This window comes from Centrocercus urophasianus, unplaced genomic scaffold (genome assembly GCF_019232065.1).
Source record: "Centrocercus urophasianus isolate 14NV4802_14NV808 unplaced genomic scaffold, USGS_Curo_1.0 seq_16, whole genome shotgun sequence".
Classification (NCBI taxonomy): Eukaryota; Metazoa; Chordata; class Aves; order Galliformes; family Phasianidae; genus Centrocercus; species Centrocercus urophasianus.
Genome location: NW_024884711.1, coordinates 39,345,409 through 39,370,316, shown reverse-complemented (window position 1 = coordinate 39,370,316; position 24,908 = coordinate 39,345,409). Strand labels below are relative to the sequence as shown.

The window sequence follows — 24,908 nt, the reverse complement described above, 5'->3', positions numbered from 1 at the left end:
TATGATGTGCGGCAGTGTCCTGATTCAGGCCTTATTTCTTGTGGAGGAAATAAAAACTCTCAAAGTGAGAATCCAGTTCTCTTTGGGTTGCCTGCTGGCTGAGGAAGACTTGGCCTGGGCGTGCATGCACAAAAGCAGTACTACTGCTGAGATGCAGTACCAAAGCTTTGCAATTGTGATGTCAGGTTCTTTTACTGCTGTTTAAATCATAGCCAGATTGCTGTCCAGGACTTGTCTTAACAGCATCAGGCTTAGACTTGGTCTTTACTTTCCTGTTACCAATTTCCCATCATTTAGGAAGCTCTTAAAACGTGGATTGTATTACAGTTTTAAAATAATAGCCTCAGATTTTGGGTTCCTGGATCATAATGGAGGGTGACTGTAAGTGCCTGATTATACTGAATTCATTTCTGTGCTGTAGGTGCATCTGATTATTGGGTTGCAAAGCGTACAAGATGACAGTTTCTAGTGTAAGCTAGGACTTTCTTGTTGGGAGGGGAGGTTTGTTACTGTGTGTATTCTGTGTGATTTCATTTATGCAATCCAATTTTGCCTCTAATTATAAATTAAAAGTTGCTAGTACCTTCTGTGAAGGTGGTAATTTCCGTACTATGTATGTCCACTACATACATCCTCAAAAAATCAGCCATACCAGCAAGTTAGAACCGACCTCAACAAGTAGGGTAGAAGGACATCAAAAAGTGAAGTAGCTCAGAAATAACACACAAGGAGATCCAGGACAGACGTGATGCCAGCAGCACCTACTGCTACAAAACTGGTAATAAGTGTGTACTTGCCTTCATTACTTGGCATAACCTTAAAAGAAAGGTTAAATGTAATAGTGAGCTTTTGAGTAACTAAATGAAACATAGGTTAAATGAAGTACTCTGGTGTTTTATTGCTGTTTATGCTTGGAGAGAGAACACTATACTCTTGAAGTATTAACTGTCTTTTAATGAGACTGTATTTTACTGTAGTTCAATACAACTAATTGGTTCTTTTCAATATCTACTGTGTTTTAATGCAACAAGTTGCTTCTTCTATTTCATTTCATTATTTTAATAAACCTTGTGGATAGATACTCTGTCTGGTATTTGACTTGTAACCATTGCATACTAATTGATTGTGTCAAGGTAAGGCTAATTCACTTTGGGAAAAGAGCTTAATTTGCACTCCTTATGTTCAATGTACATTATCTCCAGTTTTCATCTAAACAACCACTTTAGTGACGAATGAATTAGTGCTCAATAAATGCATCATAAATCTATCATTGTAAATAGCCATCCTTGTGACAGTGTCCATCCAGCAATTGTGGCACAAAAACATTATCTGCAATGAAAGACGCATTCAGAAGGGGCTCTATTGCCTGTCAGTGGTAGAAGATAGAAATTCTATTATCAGAGTATTGATTCCAATCCCGTAATGTGCTTTTAGATCCCATTAAACTATTGTCAAAGTGCATTCACCAGAAGTTGAAAAAGGTACTTAATAATTTGCACATTAGACCTGTTAATTAGGGGAGCTCTGCCATCAACCTTACCTTCCAGCACTAGCTAGCTTTAATTTTTGATGAAGAACCATCTAATGTAGTGATAGCAGCCTAGTTTTCAGCTGCTAGATCAGCTGTATAAAATGGCAGCAAGTAAAAAGTCTCAAAAGAACTATGGGACAGCAGTGTCTGTGAAGTCCAGAGTGTAGAAATTGATGTCAGGACACGGTTGGCTTTTTAAAGCAGATGTGAATGCTATTTTTGTTACTGGAAGTATTTCGACAAGTGAAAGTAGAGTTCTTTGCCTTTAAATTTCCATGAGAGATGATTTTGAAGTCTTAAAAATAACCATGGAAGTTTCTTCTGTGGTGGCTTCGTTATGAGGATACAGTGGGTTGGAGAGATGATACTGGAAGTCTTTTGAGAAGCAGAATGTTTAGATTGCGGTTGATCAGGCAGATTTATAATCCTTACAGCAGTTGCATTCTTAGACATTCAAATGCAGTCTCCTACCTGGGACTCCTGCCTGAACATCTGGAAGGCAGATGATAGGGGAAGAAAGAAGACCTTTATCTACATGTTTTCAGAATGGGGAAAATCTTTAGTGATGGTGTGAAAGAAAAAAAGAAAAAAGTGATTGGAAGCCAAGAGAAAAGAATATTTTCACCTGTACTAAAAACAGGCTTGTAAGAGTTCTTGACTTTATTTGAAAGAATGAATGCTTTTTGAAGTTACATAGGTTACTTGTCTTAAGTACTCAGATACAAAGAAAGGTTCTTCATACTTCAGAATGCCTAAGTGATACGTCTCTTATTCTTTCATAAAGTATTTCACTTCCTAAGTATTCCCTTATTCACCATGAGCCTGGGAAACCAGTCATCACATCTGTGCAAGAGTTACTTTTGGTTGCTGTTAGGGTGACCACTGATTGCCCCTAAAGACATTGCAAAGCAGCTTTGTGTGGTAGGTAATTATCACTGAGCCAGAAGACAAATCTCCTGAATTCATTCTGCCTGAATAGTGTTTTCTACTGTTTCTCTTTGTGTGTATGTGTATGTATTTCTGTTTTATTCTGTGTTCAAAGTAGAAGATGTAAGTCAAAATCTTGTCCAAACTGTTCACTTGAAATGCAGCCGTACAAAAAGTGTGTGTGCATTCATTGTTTTTACAAACTGTAATGGTCATTCTCTAAATAGGAACACAAATGTAAGCTGGGAGCAGTTTCTAGGAGCATGTATTTGCTGTAACATATAATTGGATTTGTAACCTTTAAAGTTTTAAGTGCTAATAAGACGTATATGCAGCAGTAATTGAAGGTGTCTGTAACTTTGAGTCAGAGGCCAAATGCAGCACTTCTATTCACATTTCTAAGAAGATAAAGTAAAATTAGAAGTAAACCATCTTTTCTAGCAGATTTTTAAAAATATGACACTTTTCTATCCCATGTTAGCATTTCCTTTGTTTTGAAGACATATTCTGTGAGTTTGGAATAAAATTCAGTGTTGTATGGTAATGTCTGAATTATCTGAACGCTTACCTAAATAATATGTATAATTCTATTGCTTTTTAAAATGCATTATTTTGATAATGAACAAAATTAAAGCGGAATATATACTTTTTAATGTAGATCCACACAATAGAAAATAAGGTGATGGCACAAGGATTTGCATTTTGGGAAGCTTCTCTTGCATCCCGTACCTGTGTGTTAATGCTTTGCACCATCTAGTGGCAGAAATTGGATGGATAAAAATGAAATGCAAACTGATAAAACTTTAAGACACACTGGCTTGTGTTGTGATCTTTCTGAATAGGAAATCTGTAACTTCTGTTCTTGATTTCAAAATTGAATAGGAAAATTGCTTTTATTAAACCTGAATGCATTTTTCGTTTAATGCACTGTCAGGATAGCACTATTAGAACACAAGCATATGCTTGGCTTTGTCTGTGTTCTCCTCTGTCTGTTAACCTGCATGGGAAGTTGGAACTTTTAGTTCTGCAGCTGCTTGGATGAATCCAAAAACAACGGCCAATAGTTCCCTTTTGTTACTTTAGAGAGAAAGTCAATTCAGGAATCTTTTTACATGAATGATTGTATGGAAGTGAAATGATGAATGTTTGTTATTGTTGGCTTATGTAACCTTAAGTTTGATGAGTTAGGAGATATAAGTATGCTTTATGTGGCCAAATTCAATGTGTACTTCAGAGAGATGAATTGTACTTGATGAAATAATGATAAAAGAACATGTGGCATTGTAGTTCTGAAATACAAGTGGGTCTTGTTGAAGGAAACTCACTCAAAAGGGAGCAAAGCAAAGTGTTGATTGCCAGGACGTAACACTGTGAGAGAAACTCACACCTTTGTATTGCTCCTTTATCCTGTAGGGAACAGGGCTTAAACACAGTTTGTATTACTCACACGCAGAGGTGATGTGGGATACTGGTGAGGTGTTTTACTGTAGGCTTAACAAAATCACAGTTGAAGGATTAAAGTGGAAAGGAAGATAGTTTTAGCACCTGTTGCAATTCAGGTTGTTGTGGCTTATTAAGGAAAGTGCTGAATTCTCCATCACATCAAGTCTCTACACCAGGATTGCCTCTCTCTCAAAAATGTACTTAAACTGATCAGTGGATTTCTCAAGCAAAAGACAGGAATCTCTGAATAGAATTCTGTGGCCTGTGTTATCTAGGAGGTCATATTCACAGATCTTAATGTTCTCTTTTGGCCTTTAAAGAAATGAATCAATACAAGTGTGAATGCTTGGGGGAGCTGTGTTTTCCTTAGTGCTAAACAGCCTGTGTTGTTGGGTAGTGTGTTGCAAAAGAAAAACTATTCCTGTGTTTAATTCTCTGTACTTCAAAGAAATGATTATTATCCCAGACTGAAAAGCACTGTCGTAAAAAATAAATAAATCCCTGTCTCTGAAGGATGGAAAACCAAGCATTTTTGTGAAGGGTTTCAAAGGTGAATGTATTCCAGCTTTTCAGTTATTCTTTTAGTACTCTAGCAGTCTGTTTAGATTGGGCTGCTATTTAGCAAAATTATCCTCATGTAATGAGGAGTAGAATACGTAAAAATCATTGGCACTTTGATAACAATTACTGTTTATGTCTAAAAGCAATTACAGTATGTTTGTTTTGCTTTGTTTTTCTCCATTACTTTTTTTCCATGCTAAGGTGTCTGTGCGTACATGAAAGATAAAAGCTGTGTTTCTCAGCAGAACCAGAAGTTTTAGGGTTGATTTGTTTTTGTGCAAATTACTGAACATAAATAACTTGTCTTTTCAACAGTAGGAAATGCAAATGCTTACCATCCTGTAAATTAGAACCCTAATTTTGGCTTAGCAGACACTGCTTTTGCCATACTGTGATGCTGCAGCATTCACTATCACCAACAGTTAAGCAGAAAAGCACAACCCATCAAGCAGAGCTTTCCTGATTCAGACAGAAGGAGGCTGCCTTGTATGAGCATGGTGCTTATTTGGGGCACCTAGCTTCAGTGAAGCCGATGGTTGGCAGTTGCATGAAGCTGCGTTTGCCGCTTCATTCCTAGGTCTGAAGGCTCAAAACCACACACATTGCTCTCATGAGTAAGCAGAAACTTTTGTAACTTGGATTTTTGAGGTGAATATTCTGGAATATATTCTAGTAGATCTTCAAAACACAAATCACGTATCAGAATGCCTTGCTGTTCAGTTTTCCAGCTACATGGAATTAAAGTTTATCAAGATGGTGAAGTTTACATCACATCATCAAGATGATGTGTTTACAGGTGGTTGAGCTGAAGCCGGGTGGAAAAGACATTCCTGTGACCAGCGCTAACCGCATCGCGTACATCCACCTGGTGGCAGACTACAGGCTGAACAAACAGATCCGACAGCACTGCCTGGCTTTCCGTCAGGGATTGGCCAACGTTGTGAATCTGGAATGGCTACGAATGTTTGATCAACAGGAAATACAGGTACTCCTGCTTTAAACTGCAGCAAACATGTTTGAAACTGCAGATGTTGATTTTTTATTTTTTTTTTGCATCTAATACAATTGTCTGGTTTCCTTCATTGTTAGGTTTTGATCTCTGGTGCCCAAGTTCCTATTAGTTTGGATGACCTTAAATCTTTCACAAATTATTCAGGTGTGTATGTTTTACTTAAGGTAATAAATAAATAAATAAATAAAATCTGTTATGACTGATAAGGCATCAATTTGCTTCTTATGCTATTTTTTTTTTTTAAATAAGGATGTAGGGTCTGATTTAATCAATGCCGTGAGACAGATGTTCAGTTTATTTTTTGTGTGCTTACATTTGAGTAATTATAAATAAGTAGATGATGTGTAATTCCTTTTCTGAATGAGTGTTAGTCAGAGATTGTGTCCGGTTGCCTGGAATATAAGTCTACAAATGACTTGGTCATTTATTTCTCAGCCCAAAGAGAGAATTCATAATTTTGCTTGTGAAAAAAAATGTAAGGTGTCTTCATTCTTCTCTGAATTTACCATCAATATAACTAAAACTGTTAGTTTTCTTAGTAGTTAAGAAGCTGAAAGAGAGAGTAGCCGTGGATATTCAATGAATGAGACAGTAGAAATGCAGTGATCAAAGATATCTTTAAATGACAGGGTTAGCGTTGTAAACCTTGTGGTGTTAAGATTTTCTGCAATGTTTTCAAAATTGTTGGTAGGTTTTCTGAAGAGTTTATTTCTTGCATAAAACTGTTTTATCTATAAATCATTTAAATCTCTTTATAGGTGGCTATGCAGCAGACCATCCTGTAATAAAAACATTCTGGAGAGTTGTAGAAAGGTTCACTGATGAGGAGAAACGCAAACTACTCAAGTTTGTAACAAGCTGCTCTCGGCCACCTCTCCTGGGTTTTAAGGTATACGTCATCCTGACTTCTTAGCCAGTTTCTCTGAGCATTAGAACTTTCAATACAAGCGTTTCTGTAGATGTGCTGGGCAGCACTGGGCAGGAGTTAAGCCAATTACTCGTGTGGTGCTTGCCATTTGAGTTATCCTATGCTTTGTTCATGTGGGTTATCTAAGTCTTTTGTTAACATGGCTTTATCAACAAATATATATATATTTGTGTGTGTGTATATATATATTTGTATATTACACATATACATGTATAAACTTCCACTTTTCTTAAAGTTAATGTACATTAAGATAAAACAGTTCAGTTTGAAGGGACCTTCAAGAGTGATTGAGTCCAACAGCTTCCCCTCCCTCAGAAGCTGTAGGGAGCGTTGAGGTCACCTCTCAGCTTTCTTCCCTCCAGATTAGACAAACTAGGCTAGGGAATGTCTTGACATTCATAGCTTATACACATCACAACCTAGATTTGCATCATTGAAAAATTTGGAACTCTCACTGCCAGACTCAGAATAACATTTGCTAAGGCTAATTAAAGTTTAATGAGTTTAATAAATGTGATTGTTACAGACAAAAAAAAAGAAATCATTAAAGCATGGTTGAAAATTGCTAAGTTCAAATCAGGTCACATAATAAATTGATGATACTTCTCAGTTCCAAACTATTGCAGTTTCCTGCTGTGCAGTATTTAATTATGCAAAAAATGGCGCCCTTGGCGTGACATTTCAATTTAGAACTTCATTTTTCCATTCTTAAAGCTAAAATAGAGGAATTCAATTAGCATTTTGAAAGGAACAGTAAAAATGCAGCATTTTAGCCATGAAATACTTTTTTTTTTTTTTTTTAAGGCCTCCATTTAAACAATAATTTAGCTTAGAATCTCATTGACCTTGTGCCTTTGGAGCTGGGCTGGTTTTTTCAGTTTCTAATAATCAGACGTGTTCTACACTTCTTAGGCAAGCATTTGATCAAATGAATACTTTATTGCCAGGAGAAGCAGTGCTTTGGTAACAAATATCTTTCTCACTAAGGTCTTTCTCGGAAGAAGGGAATCCTATTTATTGAAACAAAATGTTACATACAGAATTATATACAAGGGACAGAAGTCTGTTCTTCAGAGCCATGGTTAATCATAACACAATTATCAGGATTTGACAAATTTGTATCACTACAGTTTTCTGTGATTGCGCACCCCATTAACAGCTGGATGGTTTTGTAATCACTATGAATAAACAGTGTAATTTCTGTAAATCAAGTTCTTCATTTGAAGAATATATATTACTGCTTGATCTAGAATTGTAGACTACACTAGCGTAAACACTTGTGTAATCTTACATATGAACAGGTCTACTCAAGTGATTAGTTCTGCTTGCCTTGAAATTGATAAATTTTAGGCTTAGTGAGAGATTAGTTCAGACAGAAATCCCTGTCTGGGATTTCAAGAAAAGCCTGAGTCGTGTAGTATCAGACAATTGAATTTAACAAAGAAAATAGTCACATATTTTGGTGGAAATAAATAAAACAAAGGCTTTATCTGCTTGAAAATTTTTTTGATGTAGCTGGAGTATGCCAACAGACTGATGTTCTGGAACATAGAAGGGGGATGTTTGATCATGGGTTGTTTATTTGTTTAGGAGTTTGGCTTTTGTTTGTTTGGATGTCAGAGAAAGGAACTAGTGTGGTAATACTTTCCATGTAGTCTGGTCACTCATTCATCCTCCTTCTCCTCAGAGCATCACTCTGAAATGATAAGTAAATGCTCATGTAATAGTTGTTGATAAAATTGGAATACTTTTAAACTCAACCACAAGAGTGTTGTAACTGGCATAGCACATCACTTCATTAGCTAGAGCAAAATCTCATTTGTCGGGATTTTGGTGTGTCCTGGAACATGTCTTCACTGCCTGGGAAGAAAAAAAGTGTAATTCTGTCATGGTTTTATGTTTTTTGGTTTCAGTATTCCACATCATAACATCATGTAGTGCACTGGGAGTTAAAGTGTTAATGCTCCAATTCCAGTACCTATCCCTGTACATTATGGAAGCCATGGGATCTGGCCCTTCCGGGTGGGGTGGACTCTTACTGCCTTGCAGTGGGTGCTGAGGGTGCTTTCCCTGCCATTCCAAGCTTTTCAGGTTTGACTCGGTCTCAGGAACTCTCTCTCTCTCTCTCTCTCTCATCTTCTTTATTAGTCTCAATTTCAATTAGATTGTATTATATTGTGTTATCTTGCATTCTGATATCATAGTAAAATAAGTTTTCCTCCATAGATTGTTGCCTCTGTTTTTTAATTCCTTCCTTGAGCCCAGCTCCCATCTCCCTGTCCCTTTTCCCTTTCCCTTCCCATTTTGTGGGGCCGGGGGGGGCATAGTCCTACTGCCCCCCTGTCGTGGGCATTGATTGATCTAGTTAACTCTGTGGCAGTTTTTGGTGGGGAATGTGGGCATTAGCTGCTTCTTAGTTTTTAGAACTAATCTCTCTCTCTCTCTGCTCTTGGAGAGCTTCGTTAGGGAACATTATCACTAGTTCAGGTTTCTTTACTGGAAAACTTGACCTTGAAAGCCCAGGCGTAGTGCCAGTATTCTGGGATATTTGTAAACTTTGAGCACTGCTTAGTCTGGGCAGTGCTTTTTCCTTTTTTTTTTTTTTTCTCCTCTCATCAGCTTTCATTCATTAACCCCTTTTAGCAGCTACTAGCGATAAACTCACCCTTTATCATGGGGGTGCTGTGTAAGGAATTAAAAGCTATCATGTTCCTTGTGACTTATTGGCCAGTTATCAATGTCACGATTACTTGTTGTGGAATTGTGTTGATATGTAACCAAATAAAGGCACTGATGGAGACACCTGCGTGGTACTTACATGCAGTGTGGTATGATTTGAATTTTGACATTTACCTCCCAGATGGAATGGCTAATTTTACAAACAACACTATGTTCAGACCAATCCACAGGCTTTCTTCTCTGTTTGTCACACAAATTTTTCAAATTTTGAGTTAATGCTCATTTTGGTGCGTGTGTTTTCAGTCTCCCTGAATGTATTCCAATGCATTCATGATAAGGGGAAGGAGTCTCCTCCAAAACCAGAGAATGCTGACTGACAGGGAACATGGAGAGTTTAGGAAAGATCTTAGAAGCATGGGGACCCGCAATGTCATGGGATTTCATTCTTGAACACCTGTGGGATCCTGAGAAACTAAGACAGTATTTGAGTCAGGGGCGGTGCAGCTTACATAGATCTAAGGAGGTAGAGCTTATCTGGGGCTTGTGCTTACCGTGCCCTATGTAATACTATTCTGGAGGGAGAGAGGGGCCCTGTCACGGGCATAGATTGATCTAGTTGATCATGACAAATTCACAGATGATAGGATGTCATTGTACAATGACAAATATGACATCATTCAAGCATGACAGAACATCCTTTTCCACTTAGCTCCATTCCTGTGAGTGGTCATTAGTTCCCTAAACCCAGCAGGCATTTCCAAAAACTTCAGTGTGATGGGAACACATCGTTTTCTTGTTCCTACAGAAGAATAGGATCCATATGCATTTGGCTTTGCAAGAAGAGTCTGAAGTTCTTGATCCTTTGTTTCTCTCACATACAACTAGGATTTTCTGCATGCTGTTTTGTGATTTCCATTTCATTTCACTGTTTTGTAGTGACACACATTTGCATGTGGACAATAACAAATTACCTTTTTTCCTTGGAACTAGATAAATGGCTTTGTGTTCTGCTAGTTATCTCAGCCCCATCAAAATTCAGCAGGGAGAGGCACTACCCAATTCAATAGAGCTTTTGGGGTCATTGGGAATGAAAGAAAATGCCATTTAAATATGTCGTTGTGACAGTCTTTAATCTAATGATTTATTTCCTAGAAAACTATGGCAGCTGTTATGCTGTTATGTATTTATTTCTTGTTGATTTTTTTTTATTCTTGCATTTTCCAGGAGTTATATCCTGCATTTTGCATTCACAATGGAGGATCTGATTTAGACAGGCTACCTACTGCAAGTACCTGCATGAACTTGCTGAAGCTTCCTGAGTTTTATGATGAAAATCTTATGCGGAGCAAGCTTCTGTATGCCATTGAATGTGCTGCTGGATTTGAACTCAGCTGAGTCGAGCTGATGCTTGTTTGGATGATCTGCAGAGGAATGAACCAGTGCCTACTCTATAAGCAGCACCTGTATCCACACAGTTTTGAAGGAATTCTGTGTAAATTTCTGCAGCTCTTATGTCTTATCAGATGCCCTCAAATAGGTTTCATTTTTAAACACAATCTGTTAGTTAGCTTTCATTTAATTAATATTAAATTGACACTGCTTGGTGATTCAAAATACCGAATGCTGTTTGCAGTGTGGTGGTTCTCTGTGTTCATGGGAAGAAAGAGCACATGTTTTAAAAAAAAAAAAAAAAAAAAAAAAAAAAAAGTGACATCTCAGTGAAATTAACCAAAGATGAAGCTTTGGCTTTGTGCTGTTCAAACGTAAGAGTCACAAACCGGCATTAAAGTTGTGTACCATGCAGCACATCGGGATGAGATGAGGCCAACATCCTGTGAGTAGTCTTTTAGATGAAAGTGAAGCAGATGTTTGCAGATATCCCACAACTGAGAGGATGCAAATGTTCATTACTGATATCCTAACAACTTCACTTACGCTGTAGAATTGTTTACAAACCATAGCTGTTGCAAGTAAGACATAACTGATTTTGTTTGATACTACCTTCCCTTAAGATGGTAGGCACTGAGATAAAATGTTTATAATATTTTATTTGTGCTTTCTGAAATACCTTGAAGTCAGATTCGCATGCTTATTTTGAGTTCAACCTTTGGCTGTGTCATTATCACTTGAGCACTGTCATAAACTGAAATGACTATCCACGTTTCCTCTGTTCTGTTTCTGTCTTTTGTGCCTGTACAGATTTTTTTAATGTATCAGCCTCCTGTTGCATACACAGTACATGAAAAGTAATCACTTCAGAAAAGTACACATGTAACAACTATTAAAATTATTTAAACCAAAGTTATCAGGCTTTCTTTTATATTTGAAGCCTGTGGTGTTCACATTCCTTTCGCCTGTCATTTTTTTTCCATCCTAAATACCCTATCTGTGCTCTGGTTGCTAGTCAAATTCATTATTTTTTGTGATTAGACAGCTTTCACATCCATTTGCCTGCAGTATTTCTACTAAGAGAAGTAGGTGGAATATGCTGCTTTGTGTAACTTGATTTCTGGGAGTAACTTGGTTTCACATGGAAGGAAGTGATCCTCTGACCTACTTGTAACCTACTGTAGGGAACCTGCTTTAGTGGCGGGGTTGGACTGGGTGATCTGCAGAGGTCCCTTCCATCCCTATGGTTCTGTGATTCTGGTAGTAGGCACTGGGTGTTTGTATGGGAACTGCAGTCAGTTTGAAAAAGGAATTATAGTTGAAACTGTAAGATTAATAAGTGCATCCATCTGAACTTTAGTTTTATATTTTAAATCATCAAAATTTACAATCAGTTTTATATTCATCTCTTATGCAAAAAAAAAAAAAAAAAAAATTGCTGGTTACTGAAAACAGTTGAATTTCATATTTAAAAAGCAGTAACCAGCAATATCCTTTTAAATGTGGGGAAATGGAGTGGTTTTAAGATGTTTACTGGTAACCATATAAAAATGTATAATTTCTTAAGTTGGGTAAAAAATGGAGTGTTAAAATGCTGTTTGTAGTCTTGATGTACAGAAATAAAGTAATTGTTTTTCTTTTTGGTTTTGCTTTAGGCTTTTTATTTATATTAAATAATACATAACCAACCTATACATTATCCCAGAATTCTTTTCATGTATATTTTTTCTACGTAAATTATGAAACTTGTAAAGAAGTTGAATAAGAAATCGGTAATAGTGAAACTGCCTCCTCTTAACTGCAAAACATGAACGCTTCTTGAAAGCATTATTTATTTTATAACCTGATGCTTTACATATTTTGAAATTATTTTTCAAATTCATTCTTTTGGTAGTGTTGTATGTGTATTTTGTAAAAAAAAATAACAATAATAAAAAAGTAGTCCTATTCAAATACTGTGATGGAGTCACGCCATGTAATCATGACTGGTATTGTGTGCTCTCAGCTTCTGTAAGAGGAGGCAGTGCATGCTGTTCTGTCACTGCGAGTTCAACACGTGGGGTAGGCTGGATGAAGAAGTATTCAGACTGCAATAAGAGGATAGGGCTTTCTGTTGGCAACAAATTTTTCAGTTCTGACTGTCAACTGTTTACGATATAGACAAGATGAAGTGTGAAATCCTGTTTTTCGATGCTTTATTGCTGAGTATTTTAAGGGATAGGAGAGGAAAGGATGAGAAATAATGTGAGTGTAGTTAGTCATGTCCTGATGAGCTCAGTGGTTTAAATGATCTCTTGTAGCTCTCACATGGCAAGAATTGTTGATATATATGAAAATAGATTTTCTGTTTTTTAAAACAAGTGCAAGGTTCTTTCCCAGTTGTGATGCTCACGGGGTTTAGGTAGGCAGAGGCAGAAAGCACTTTGCCTGCAGCTAACTTAAAACATTACTGTAGTTTCTAATCATCAGCTCAGCTGTCCTAATTGCAGTTTTGGAGATACTGTCTACAGCCCTTCCATACAGTTTCAGTAGTTCTGTGTTTTTTCTTGCTGGTTCAGTTCTTGCTTTTTGGAATATAGCAACATTTTCTTCTTGCCTTTTTCAAATAAACTTTACAAGCAAGCTTAAAAAAAAATCCATCTTTATGATGGGAAGAGTACAAATTGTTTGTCTCTCTGCAGTTGAAAGGAATAAAAGAGAAATGAAAGAATAAATGTAGCACGTGGTCTTTGTCTCTTGGTGAGAATTCTTCTGGATGTAAAAACTTACATCCTGTCCTGCTTGCTGGATATTAAAGCCCCACAGAAATGGGATGCCTTGTTAGTTATCACAGTTATTTTCCATCATCCCAAGAAGCCATGCTTACGTACACTTTGCAGATGTCACATTTTTTATTTCTGGGGAAAACTTCCATCTACAAAGAGAGATTTGTGTCCGGCTTCACAAGCGAACACTGAGCTGATAAAAGTTTGAACAAGGGTGTCTTCGGTTAGTTTTCTGTGGGTGCTCCATATTGGAAGTAAAATGAGCTGCTTGATGCTGTCAGTAACAGTGTGGACAGGGGTTTTGGGCATCGCTTGACTCTAATAGGAACATCCTAACTTGATCTGCAAAGGGGCTTGGAAATCAAAGAAAGACTTCAAGCCGTGCAGTGAGATCATGCTAAATTGTGGTTTAAGCCAGAAGCAGTTTGTTAAATGCCAATAATGCAGCACATGCTCTTTCTGCCACTGAAAAAAGAATGCAGCACAAAAACAAGAAAAAATGAGCTGTTTTTCTTGGAGTGTTTTGTTGGAACTGTAATTAATTTTTTTTTTTTTTTTTTTTTTGTATTTATATGCAAAAACTTTAAAACCTATTTGCTCAAATACATGAGTCTGTGTTAATAATGTTTGTGATGTAAATGCTTGTTACTATTTTTTTTCCCATGTTGCTTTGCCTGTCAGTAAAGGAAAAACAAACATGGTCTGTAAAACTGATCAGGATATCTATATTTTTATTGACTTCTGCTTTTGTGAATAAAATAATTTGAGTTTTCTTGAAACTTTGCAGAAACACTCTTTTCTTTCATTGTGCAATGCTCGTGGAGTTCTGTGGCTAAAGTTTGATAGCATTCCACAGCTTATAGCAGGGATGCTGATACAGACTCTTAGTTGGTCTGTATCCTCATCGTGATGTGTAACTTGTCAGGCTCTGGAGTTCCCACTGTGAGCCCAGCCTCAACCATAAGCCTTAGCTTTGACTCAGTGCATCCTTCCAACAGAGAGCACTGACACTCTGAAAAACTATCTGCTGCACTGTACAAGCGTGTGTTCTGTTTGCAGCATTTAATTCATAGGAACAGTCTGCTCAAATGTCCCATATATTCACGATTATTCTTTTCTGCCTTCCCAGAACTGCCGTTAGTTCATTCTGTGTAACATTTGGACGTTAACAAAAGATAGTTTTGCTTTAATTCTCTTTTGTTCTGTGTTAATAGTTGCACGTAGTTCTTGGTTGCCGAAGAAGGAAACGTTCATTCACCAGATGGTGTTATTGCGAATCATCTTGCTAATTCTGCTTATCCAAATGTTGGATCCAGGAAAAGCATTTCTCATCAGTTGCTGTGCAGTTTTGCTCTGTGCTGTCAAACGTACTGTCTGAAGAAATGATGACCATCTATCCTTCATATTGTATTTTTATAGTATTTTTCACCTCTATCTTTCAAACAGTGGCAGAGCTCTGAGTTCTGTGCAGTTATTTGAGATGTACTTACTTGTTAGACCTATCTGGCTATGGATGAAAAGTGACATAGAATTAACTTGTATTTGCCATTGGCGTACAGATAAGGAAGTCTATCTCAGATCAAATTAATTGATAGAAATGTTGATCAAGCTGTCCTTGCAAGGAATAAACACTTGTCACAGACTGAGATCTTGTGTCTGCCAGCAGCTGTTCTTAGACTGTTTTCTGCACACCCCAAGTAATCAGTAGAATTATCTGGTGCTTTATGAGGAGTTGGGGAAAGCACCAGCTATCTTGAAATGTTTCAGCCATTCCTCAAAAACATCCTTTCTGCTCAAGCTTTTGGTTACGAAGAGGCATCCAGATAAACTTGGATCCTACTGATTACCTGAGAAGCTCCATACAAATGAAAACTGAGGTTGTGCTCAGCAGAAAAACTCAGGAGAATTCTAATGATAATTGATTATTTTGTGCTTTTAAAGCTTCTACTTAGTTTTAAATGTTAGGTGTATTGCCCGTATTTCAAGTCTAATTGTTTCTGATAAGCTATCAGCAAAAAAGTTAGTGCTTATATTTAATTAAGTGGCACTTTCCAGAATTGCTTTGCCAGTATTACTATAATCAAATGATGTGAGAACAGTCTTTGATACATAAGTTCTTTGCTAACACCAAAAATAGAATCTGTAAATAGAAAAACTGGATTCATTAAGCAGCAGACCAGAGCAGCGGGCCAAAAAGGTCACAGCCATTACCACATCGAAGAAACTAATATTAATCTCTCTCTAATGCAGCATTTTCAAGCGTTTCTTATGTTCTGATGGGCTTTTCATAGTTGACCTCCATAAGTAATAAAAAATGATTGATAAAAAAAAACCCAACAAACGAATCTGGGAACAGTGTGAATTGCTGATATCTCCTAGGCTCATGCCACATGATTCTAACGCCACATGATTCCATTGTTAGGTTATAGTTACCAGTTCAGCCCTCACTTAACTTCTGGCACCTGGGAGGTGGCTGTCTGGGCGCTACCAATGGCAGAGGCAACTCAGAGATCCAGAGGTCGGTTCTTTCTTTACTGATATGCATTGCCAAAGTGGGTAGAACAAATCACGTCCTGGAGACGCCCCTCCTTCTCTTGTTCTTCGTAGTCAGAGGGTTTGAACTACAATACTTAACTTCTGGGCAGCTGAAGTTCTGTGAAAGTGAAGAATGATCTTTGCTTCATGTTCCAAGGTGAGAGCTGAAAATTCCTGAGCAATGAAGATCCTCTAATAACAGGATTTATTCTTATGACTCAACACTTAGATGCCAGCCCACGGCTGCCCAAATCTTCCATAGCAGTGCCCATAGAGCCACCATGCCTTATCAGCTGCTGCTATTGGAACACTGATCCCAGCCCCTCTGTCTTTCAGGAGCATCAGGTTTGTTGCTCCTTAATACAATTAACAATATTCCAGGCTTCTTCTGCAAGCAGCCAGCCATATAAATACAAATCACTTTCACTTCATGCTTTGTAAATACCTCTGTGGCGGTGCAGAAGTTTTCTGAATCAGGTTTTCTGTTTTATTAATCTTATCAGCAGACCTAATTAAACATTTCCTACAACTAAAGTCTTTCTCAGGATATTACTTCAGGTGAGAAGGTGGATAGGCTCTTTACCTAAAGTTATTCCTCCTCCTTTTATCTGTGTTAACTTTTTAATACAGAGACTGTAAGATCCTACTGTATGGAAAACACTCGGGCAGCCAGTTCTTTTTTGAGGAGTTTTGTCCTACTGTAAGACTAATGCTAAAGCTTAAGTAATAGTTCTGAGAAATCTTAACTGAATTGAGTGGGACTGAGTATAGAGAGCAAATCAAACCATGGTGAGAATTTTAATGAACTCTTCTGGAATTAGCCCTGCTCTGTGGTACCTGAACTATGCAGCTTGAATGAGAGAAAGTTTGGGTGAGAAGGTGGCTCAGCAGTAGTTAACTGTCAGTATGAATATTTTATCAGAGTGCTCCTCTTAAAAGTAAAGCAACCACTGCCACAATATTTCTTTTGAGCTGCGGGTGGATGCATAACGGATCGCATTGACCTGGAAAATCCTGAAGGCTGAGCTGACATCTTGGAAAGGTGACTGCAGCAGGAACCAACAGGGGGAGCTTGACACCACAGGTGAGTAGGAGAGACTTGGCTTGAAGCTGAGCGGTGCTGCGGCTGCTGTGTTAGGGGTGACATCAGCATGAAGCCTGTACACGTATTTCTCCCTGCTCATAGGACCTGTGATTGTAAATGCTGGGAGCTGTACTTGGGCCATAACAACCCCGTGCAGCGCTGTGTTTTGGGGGGTACCGACAGTGCTCTCTCCTAGATCCCTGCAGCGTGCTCTGCTGTACGTCCTGCAGCACCACTTCCAGCTGGTTTTGTCATCTGCTGTGTTTATGGCAATCCTCTGCCTTTCCCTGTAACCCAGAGAATGGAAATTAAACAACAAAAAAACACTATATCAAGAAAACAAATATATATATAATGAGTTCCTAATATCTTTCCTTTGAACTACCACGGATAATGATATTAAGATAAAAAAGGTACTCCAGTGAACGATATTTTTAATTGGTGCTGTACCAACCATCCTTTCTGCAAAGTCTTGGGAAATGTGTTCATATCCCACTTCTAAGTCAAAGATAAGCATTAGCCAATTAAGACACAATTATGTGATTTTTCTAAAGATTAAACCTCTTGTTTCTTCCTCCTCATTAGGAAATATCTGCGTTCTCTGTGTTTTGCAGCAAAAATGTCAAAGTGACTCGCATGCAGGCAGCCCTTAGCCGTGAGCAAGCCTCATTCTACCTCGCGCGGTTGCGACGGGTGGAAGCGGCCACCCCTCCCCACCGAGCGCGCAGCGCCGCCCACGGGCAGCAGGGGGCGCCCCACCCTCGCGTGCGCGCGGCGGTCAAGGAGCAGACGGCCCGTGCGTCGTTCGAGAAACTTCCGGAAACAGCCTGGCGGAAGTGACGGCGCTCGTGACGCCATTTCCTGTTTGCGGCTGAGGAAGCCGCCGCTGTTCCTGTTGCCGTTGTCCTGGGCTGCTGGCGGGGAGGTCGCGGCCGCGCTGCGCAGGCACCGCAGCGGGTGAGCGCAGGGTCGGGCCGCGGGCGGGCGTCGCTTGGTCTCACCGGGGGAAGGGGAGAGACAGCGAGCGGGAGGAGGAGCCGATATCTGGGCCTATCCACGGCTTTAGCAGCAGCGCTGCCGGGCCCGGGCCCCGAGCGCGGCTGTCGGAGGCGCCGTGCCGCCATGCTGGGCGCTGCGCTGAGAGCTCTGCCGAGCCTCCGGGAGCTGCTTGGCAGCGGCTCCGCTGGGTCAGAGTGGGCGGCGGGGAGCTGGGGGCGGGCGGGCGGGCGGGAAGGAGGGAGGGAGTGTGCGTGAGGGCTGCCCTGGGCTCAGCCCGCCGCGCGCGGGAAGGCGGTGAGCTGTGGGATCACTGCGCCGGGCTGTCCCTCATCAGCCGTGCCTCGCGCTTACCGAGAGCGGAGAAGGCTGAGGTGGGGAAAATCCGCGCTTCCATTTCTGTTGGGCTGGTTTCGTCTGGAGAAAGCGAGGAGCGTGTGTTCGGACGGGGCTCTGCAGCCCAGTGAATAGGCCCTTTGCTTCGGCTTCCTTTGTTCACCGAGTTATTTTGGCGTGCTTGTAAACTAAACTATTCTATTTTTTTTTTTTCTAAATATTTCTTTCTGAGGGGAATTGAGGTCCATTTTCCATTTAGTAACTCAGAGTACGGTCAGAACTCGTTGTTGTTGCGTTTGAAGCCTGGTGCTGCCGGGTTCTGAGCTGAGCTGAAAGCTCAGTGTGAGGCTGGTTGTTGTTGTCATGGTCAGCGTCTGCTGCCTTTCTGTATGACTGCTGGGTTGGGAAGTTATTTGTGGTCAGTATTTCTGTTTATTGTAAGAGTTTATGCTGTATTGCAGTTTGTGAGCACTCTGGGTGGCTACTGAAAACCAGTGCAACGTACTTCACAGAAGATAGTGGAAAAGGTTCATCAAAAGGTTGGGGCAGATTCCTTTTGAAATTCTGATAGCAGTAAATTGATTGGCTGGTTCCAATCCGGCCAAGGTAATATCACTGAAGTTAGATTTAAAATGACAGCAACACTTTTGATGTTGCATAGCCAGCGATCTGGTCTTAATGTTTTTGTGAGGTGAAGTGTCAGCATGTGAGGAACAAGGTGTTGGCATGGCGTCAGCCCAGCTGCTTGCAGCAGGCCCTGTCCCTTGGTCCTCCAAAGCTGCTCTTCCCACTGCATGCTGACCTTGATTTTTGTTCACCCTTTGGAGATGGCTGTACTTTCGTTAGGAGTTATGCTCAGCTGATGATCGAGAGCTTGGTTGTTAAAGTACCATTTAGTTTGCTGGATTATATTGTCAGAGAAGATTTGTTTGGCTGAGTGAGTAAATGTATTTACCAGTCTTGTCTCTGCTTTTCTTGCATGTTTCTTTTCAGTTGTTTAAAGCTAGAAGTAAATGCTGAAATAGTGCACAGTGTCTGTGCAACTGTGCTTCCTATTCTTGTCTCTCGTGCTGCTGTTCAGTGGAGGGCAGGAGTCTCTTGGCAATGCAAGTCAAATTCAGATTAAATTTTCTTTAATAACCCAAACACTGGAGGAGAAACGTGTATTGCTACTTTGACTAGTAATGGGATTTAAATTGTGCTGATAGTAATAATTTTTCTACCTAGAAGCTGCTCTGTCAGATTTGTCTCTTTCAGTACTTGTGCTTTCCGTCTGTGCTGCATTCTTACCCAAATGGCTTTTTCTCTGCTATTTTCTTCTTACTTTCCTGGATTGAGGAGGTTTGCTAACACAATTCGGCTGGATTTTAGGAGAAACCACGTGAGGTTTATCTTCTGGAAAATAAACAAGTTGTCTTTTTGGTGGGGTATTGAGGAGTAACTTAATGTTAAACGTTCATTTCAATATGAAGGGCCTATCAGTTCCTAGTAGGATTTATACTTAGCTATGGAGATATGTATTTTTAACTGTAAAATTTTTCAGAACTCCAACATTTGTTTGACACATTTGAGGTGAGGTTGTGCCAGATCAGAGTGATGTTTGTGTGTCCATATGAGGCCGCAGGCACTACATTTGGTCTGGCATTGACTGAAATATCCCACGAGGTTGGGCAGTGATGCAGCCATGCGTGCTGGCATTCTGTTCTTGTGCTGCTGGCACATCTCACCCTTGTCAATACACAGGGCTGTCAGTGTGGAGTAAACCTTCTGGTCTATGCCTTAGAAATTGTGGTGCTTTGAGCAGAACGGTTTCTATTGGCAGCTTTTCCTTTGGCCATAATGTTAATTTCTTAATGGAATGGAAAAATCAGTGAGAAGCTATTTAACTGTGTCAGAACTTGTTGGTTCTTAGGATGATTGTTTTGTTCAGCATAGATTTTAATTGAAACTACTGTGGAGTCCTCAGTGCAGGAAAGACATAGACCTGCTGGAGCGTATCCAGGGGAAGACCCAATGGATGGAACACCTCTCCTGCCAGGACAGGCTGAGAGAGCTGGGGCTGTGCAGCCTGGAGGAGAGAAAGCCATGGGGAGACCTGAGAGCGGCCTGTTGGTATCTAAAGGGGCTGTGAGAAAGGAGGCAGACTCTTTAGCAGGGTCTGTGGTAACAGGACAAGAGGAAACTCAAATTAAAAGATGGTAGGTTTAGATTGGATATAAAGAAAAACTTCTGCAGTGAGAAGGGAGGGGCCTCGGGCCGTGTTGCCCAGAGAGGTGGTGGATGTCCCATCCCTGGAGATGCTCAAGGTCAGGCTGGACGGGGCTCTGAGCACCTGATGGAGCTGTAGGTGTCTGTCAGTGCAGCTGTTCACTGCAGGGGAGTTGGTCCAAATGGTTTTTAAGGGTCCCTTCCAACTCAGTTCTGTGATTCTAGTTGGTGATGTTAGTAGGTTGAACTTACGTGCCTGAATGAAATGGTACATTTGAATAGATGTTGGATTTCTCTTAAGTTTGGGCTGTTTGTTTATTTAACTACATTCATGTGTATGAATGTCTTTTTTCTGTATATCCAGTTTGTTTTGTACTGACCTGTATGCCCTGCCTGCCCTTCTCACTTCTGTTGTGGGTTATCCTGTACTGAAGGAGTTTGTGGCTCAAATAATAAGGCTGAGGCCATTTGTAGCTACTTTATAGAAGAGCCTTCGTTAAAACCTGTGCGCCAAAAATTTTGTTTGATTAGGAGAAATTGTTTTGTCTTAAAAGGTAGTGTGAATCTGTGGAGGTCTGTCGTAAATAAAACTGGACTCAGAAATCGACTTCAGGACAACTGTTTTCTAACATGCAGACAGGATGTTTGTTGTAAGCATAGGATTAAAGTAAGCATTTTGGAATGTTGATTTGGTTAGATTCATCTCTCGGGGATGCTTGGCAGTGTAACATGATGAGGATAAACGTTGTCATTTAAGTCCATTTTGCTAACTTTGATTATGCTGTGTATTTATGTGTTTCAGGACAGAAACCAGTTTGTTGAGCCTGTGAGATGAAACTCTAAGGTAGCTTTTCTGAGTTGGGATCAGTGGAAGTTAACAGTGCAGAGGTTTTGCGTGTAGCTTAGTGTGTTGTGCTGGGTGAAATCTCCTTGGTTGTTGTACGAGTGGGGTTTCTTGCTGTTTTCTATGGCAGTTAGTGCTTTGTGATTGACTTTTTTTTTACCCTTCTAGAAGATTTGCTTGGAAAGACAGAGTAGGCAAGTCATTACAATTCAGGGATTATATTTGAGATCTGTAGGCGATGAGCAGTTGACATGACTGAATGTCATCCTAAGGTTGTTATGTTCAGCATGGAGATATTAGGGTATGCCTCTAAGTTTACTGGACTGTAAATAATAAGTCTTAACAAAGGTATTCTAGCTGTATAAAAATCAGTTAAAGGATACTAGAAGACTTGGGTGTGTGTTGCATGCCATCCTATCCGTGGCCCTGGATCCAACAGCACTGATGCTGCTTGGAGTGTTTGTGGTTCTTTGAAGGAGTATAAAAACTCGTCAGGTCTGACACACTGCTTTCTAATAAAAACTCTTGGAATGTGAGAAATCTTATTTTCTTAATCACAGGTTGTAATTCTCAAAGATCCTAGAGCACGTGTGTCATCTACTGCACGTGCATCATCTGCTGACATACCAGAGACATCGGTGAGTTGCTCAGTTGCTGCTGGTAGGTCAGACCCAAGCTGAAGCTGAGCTGGGGTTTGAAAGAGGATGTTCTCCTGTGTTACTGTCTGAATGTAATGATTCAGATGTGGAAAGCAGACAGGTAGGAGGGGTTGGTTGGCTGGGCAGCTCATAGAGTGTCGATATCAGCTTCTTGGGTAAATTGTGTGAATCAGGGAATTCGTTCACTCTACCCAGGTGACTGAACGAGTCACTGAGCTCCAGCTGTTCTGGAATCTTTCAGGGCTGTTCTTGCTGTACCATTGCTTCATGGCCAGAAATAGATAACTTTCTGACTGCAAAGGTCACATGGCCCCTGTTGTCTAAATTCACTCCTGGACAATTTAGTAACTTCTCATTTAGGTGCCTTCCTCTACTCTGTATTTAGTTTGGGCTGCTGCTTTGTCATTCTGGAAGGCTGTGCGTCTGATAAATTACCTCTTCCCTGTCATCTGATCTTCCATAAGATCTCTAGATCTCTACGTATCTTTTGTAAATATACTCATGCCTTTTCTGTAGCTGAGGACTTCACTGCGTAGAGAGACTACGAGACGCGTTTCAAGATCATTCTGAGCTGATACAGCTTCGGGCTTCACTGTGAGAGGAAGGTCTCAAGCCTCAGCATGTTGGTTGCTTTGTATCAGTGTGAGTGCTGTGCTTCTTGGTAAGCCAGAACTGCTCCTGTGAGATCTGAGAGATCTATGAAAACTTTTGTTTCGCAGGAATGTTTGGCAGTTGGGTTTGTTCATGCTCATGAGGAGTTGGAATAGCTGATAGAATCCTGTAAACACAGTGCAGTGACGCATACAAGCAGCTGTAGATTTATGCAAGTAAAAAACAAAGGGTATGAAAAGTTTCTATCTGGTATATTTTTGCTTGATTTTTATTTTGAGGCTTTGAAGGTTTGCTGTGGTTGGAAGTGGCCAGTTAATGAATGTGGGCTGGAATCCTCGTGGAAGGAAAAAGACTCAGGAGTGCCTAATGAATAAGAGTTGTTGTGCATTTGAGGACAAATCTTTGACGCATTTGAGACTGGGAAAAGATGTTTGTCAGTTTGATTAGGACAGCTGAGTAGTTCTGGGTTTTGCTTTGCAGGGGGGTAGCTGCTTTGCTTCGTGGAATTGTTGGGACTTTGTAATCAGGCATGTTACTACAGCCTTTAAACTATCAATCATAACTATTTTCTCTTCTATTGCAAGTTGATGGTGGTTGTTTTCCTGAGTAAATATTTTAAATCTTTTATTTTCCTGTATTGTAGACAGGTTTCTTTTCTGGTTTGTGAGGTTTTTTTCCCCTGCTTACTGAGCGCTGCACAGAAATCTGTATTCTAAGAGTCAGAACATTAGCTGATGCTGTCTGTTTTGTGGGTTAGTGTATTTTGCCTAAGCTGGATGGTGGAAAAAGCTTCAGATGAGTTTTCCTTACGTAAATATTGTTAAAACTTTCTCAGACACAAGAAAACATTCCGTTGATGCCTGAAATTGTAGCAGTGCAGTTTATGGTGACTATCAGATAGAAATGTTGATTAATTGTAGATGAACTCTTTCTGTTGCCTGAATGGTTGAGTGAGAGAATGTGAGCAGTTCGTTTTTTTCAGAGAGCTGCTTGCGTGTCTGAACTGCGTGTATCGCATTGGTGGCAAGTGGAAACTGAGCAATGCCACTTCCACAGGAGGTACAGCGTGCAAACGCACAGGATTTTTTTTTCCTTTGGATTCTTTCTATAATGTGCATGTTCTACATACACTGTTGCTCACGATGATTGGCTCCAAGATTTGATAATGTACTTAACTCCTGCTGACTGTGCTCCTCAGCTGTGTGATAGTAGGGCTGTTCTGATCATTTCATAGAATGATAGAATGGCCTGGATTGAAAAGGACCACAATGCTCATCCATTTTCAACCCCCTGCCTGTGTGCAGGGTCACCAACCAGCAGACCAGGCTGCCCAGAGCCACATCCAGCCTGGCCTTGAATGCCTGCAGGGATGGGGCATCCACAGCCTCCTTGGGCAACCTGTGCCAGTGCGTCACCACCTCTGTGTGAAAAACTTCCTCCTAATACCTAACCTAAACCTCCCCTGTCTCAGTTTAAAACCATTCCCCCTTGTCCTATCACTGTCCACCCTCATAAACAGCCATTCCCCCTCCCTTTTATACGCTCCCTTCAAATTTTGGAAGGCCACAATGAGGTCTCTGTGCAGCCTTCTCTTCTCCAAGCTAAACAATCCCACTTCCCTCAACCTTTCCTCATGGGAGAGGTGCTCCAGCTCTCTGATCACCTCAGTGGCCGTCCTCTGGACTCATTCCAAGAGTTTTGCGTCTTTCCCATTTGTTTGGGAAACAGCAGATCTTGCTAGGCTGGTTGTTAGTTGAGTATTCTGGGTTATTTTTCGTAACCTGTTTACATATTGAAGCTTGTTCTTATTATATGTGTTTTGGCATTCTTGATGTTCATTTTACTGTGTCTTCCAGCATCCCTTCTTAGTGATGGTTGCGTTATTAACTACACCCATACTGTTTGTTTCAGTGTGGAGGTTTCATCAAAGGGCAGAGTCAATTAGAGGTCTCCTTACCTGCTGCATTTTAATGTTTTCAGTGTCTGTGGAACTCTGGTTAACTAGATTGCAAAAAGCATGTAGCTTTTCTTGTATGTTTGTTTCTGTTGGTAGTGGGGTGGGAAGTGCATGGCAGTGCCAGTTTAAGCAAGAACCTGCTGTTGGAGAAGTGAATGAAACCACATCCCCACTTTTCTAAGTTCATTTGGCTTTAACCTGCAACAGCAGTGTTATTTTGAAGAAGTATCTAATTATTGTAAAAGGAGATCTCACTTCAGTGTTTGTATCTTAGGGTATTGAAGGATGCATGTAGTATCAATAGGGTAACTTTATTTCAGAGTGTTGTGTTTGATTCTTGCAGCACTTCTGTAAATGTAAAAATGAAACTACCTGGACTGTAAGAGGACACACTGAGTGACTTGTAGTTTCAGTTTATTTTTGTTCCTGTGAAAACTCTGTT

The 24,908-nt window shown here is 40.1% G+C and overlaps 2 protein-coding genes across 4 annotated transcripts in view; both read left to right on the top strand.

Annotated features, from left to right (window-relative positions):
• UBE3C (ubiquitin protein ligase E3C) overlaps window positions 1–12,112 on the top strand; it is a 66,204-nt gene extending 54,092 nt beyond the window's left edge. The window contains exons 20-23 of the mRNA XM_042816793.1: window positions 5,259–5,447; window positions 5,552–5,618; window positions 6,233–6,363; window positions 10,306–12,112. Coding sequence (XP_042672727.1) covers window positions 5,259–5,447; window positions 5,552–5,618; window positions 6,233–6,363; window positions 10,306–10,476 — 558 coding nt within the window. The 3' untranslated portion in view covers window positions 10,477–12,112. The remainder of the gene's footprint in view (window positions 1–5,258; window positions 5,448–5,551; window positions 5,619–6,232; window positions 6,364–10,305) is intronic.
• A 5,595-nt stretch (window positions 12,113–17,707) lies between these two features.
• The window catches only part of DNAJB6 (DnaJ heat shock protein family (Hsp40) member B6), a 49,420-nt gene continuing 42,219 nt past the window's right edge, over window positions 17,708–24,908 (top strand). For 2 of the 3 annotated variants that reach the window (XM_042816654.1, XM_042816656.1), the window contains exon 1: window positions 17,708–17,811. The gene's annotated coding sequence lies outside the window, so the exon portion shown is untranslated. Of the gene's footprint in view, window positions 17,812–21,798; window positions 21,877–24,908 lie in introns of all 3 variants that reach the window. The other variant, XM_042816655.1, reaches the window with a different exon arrangement.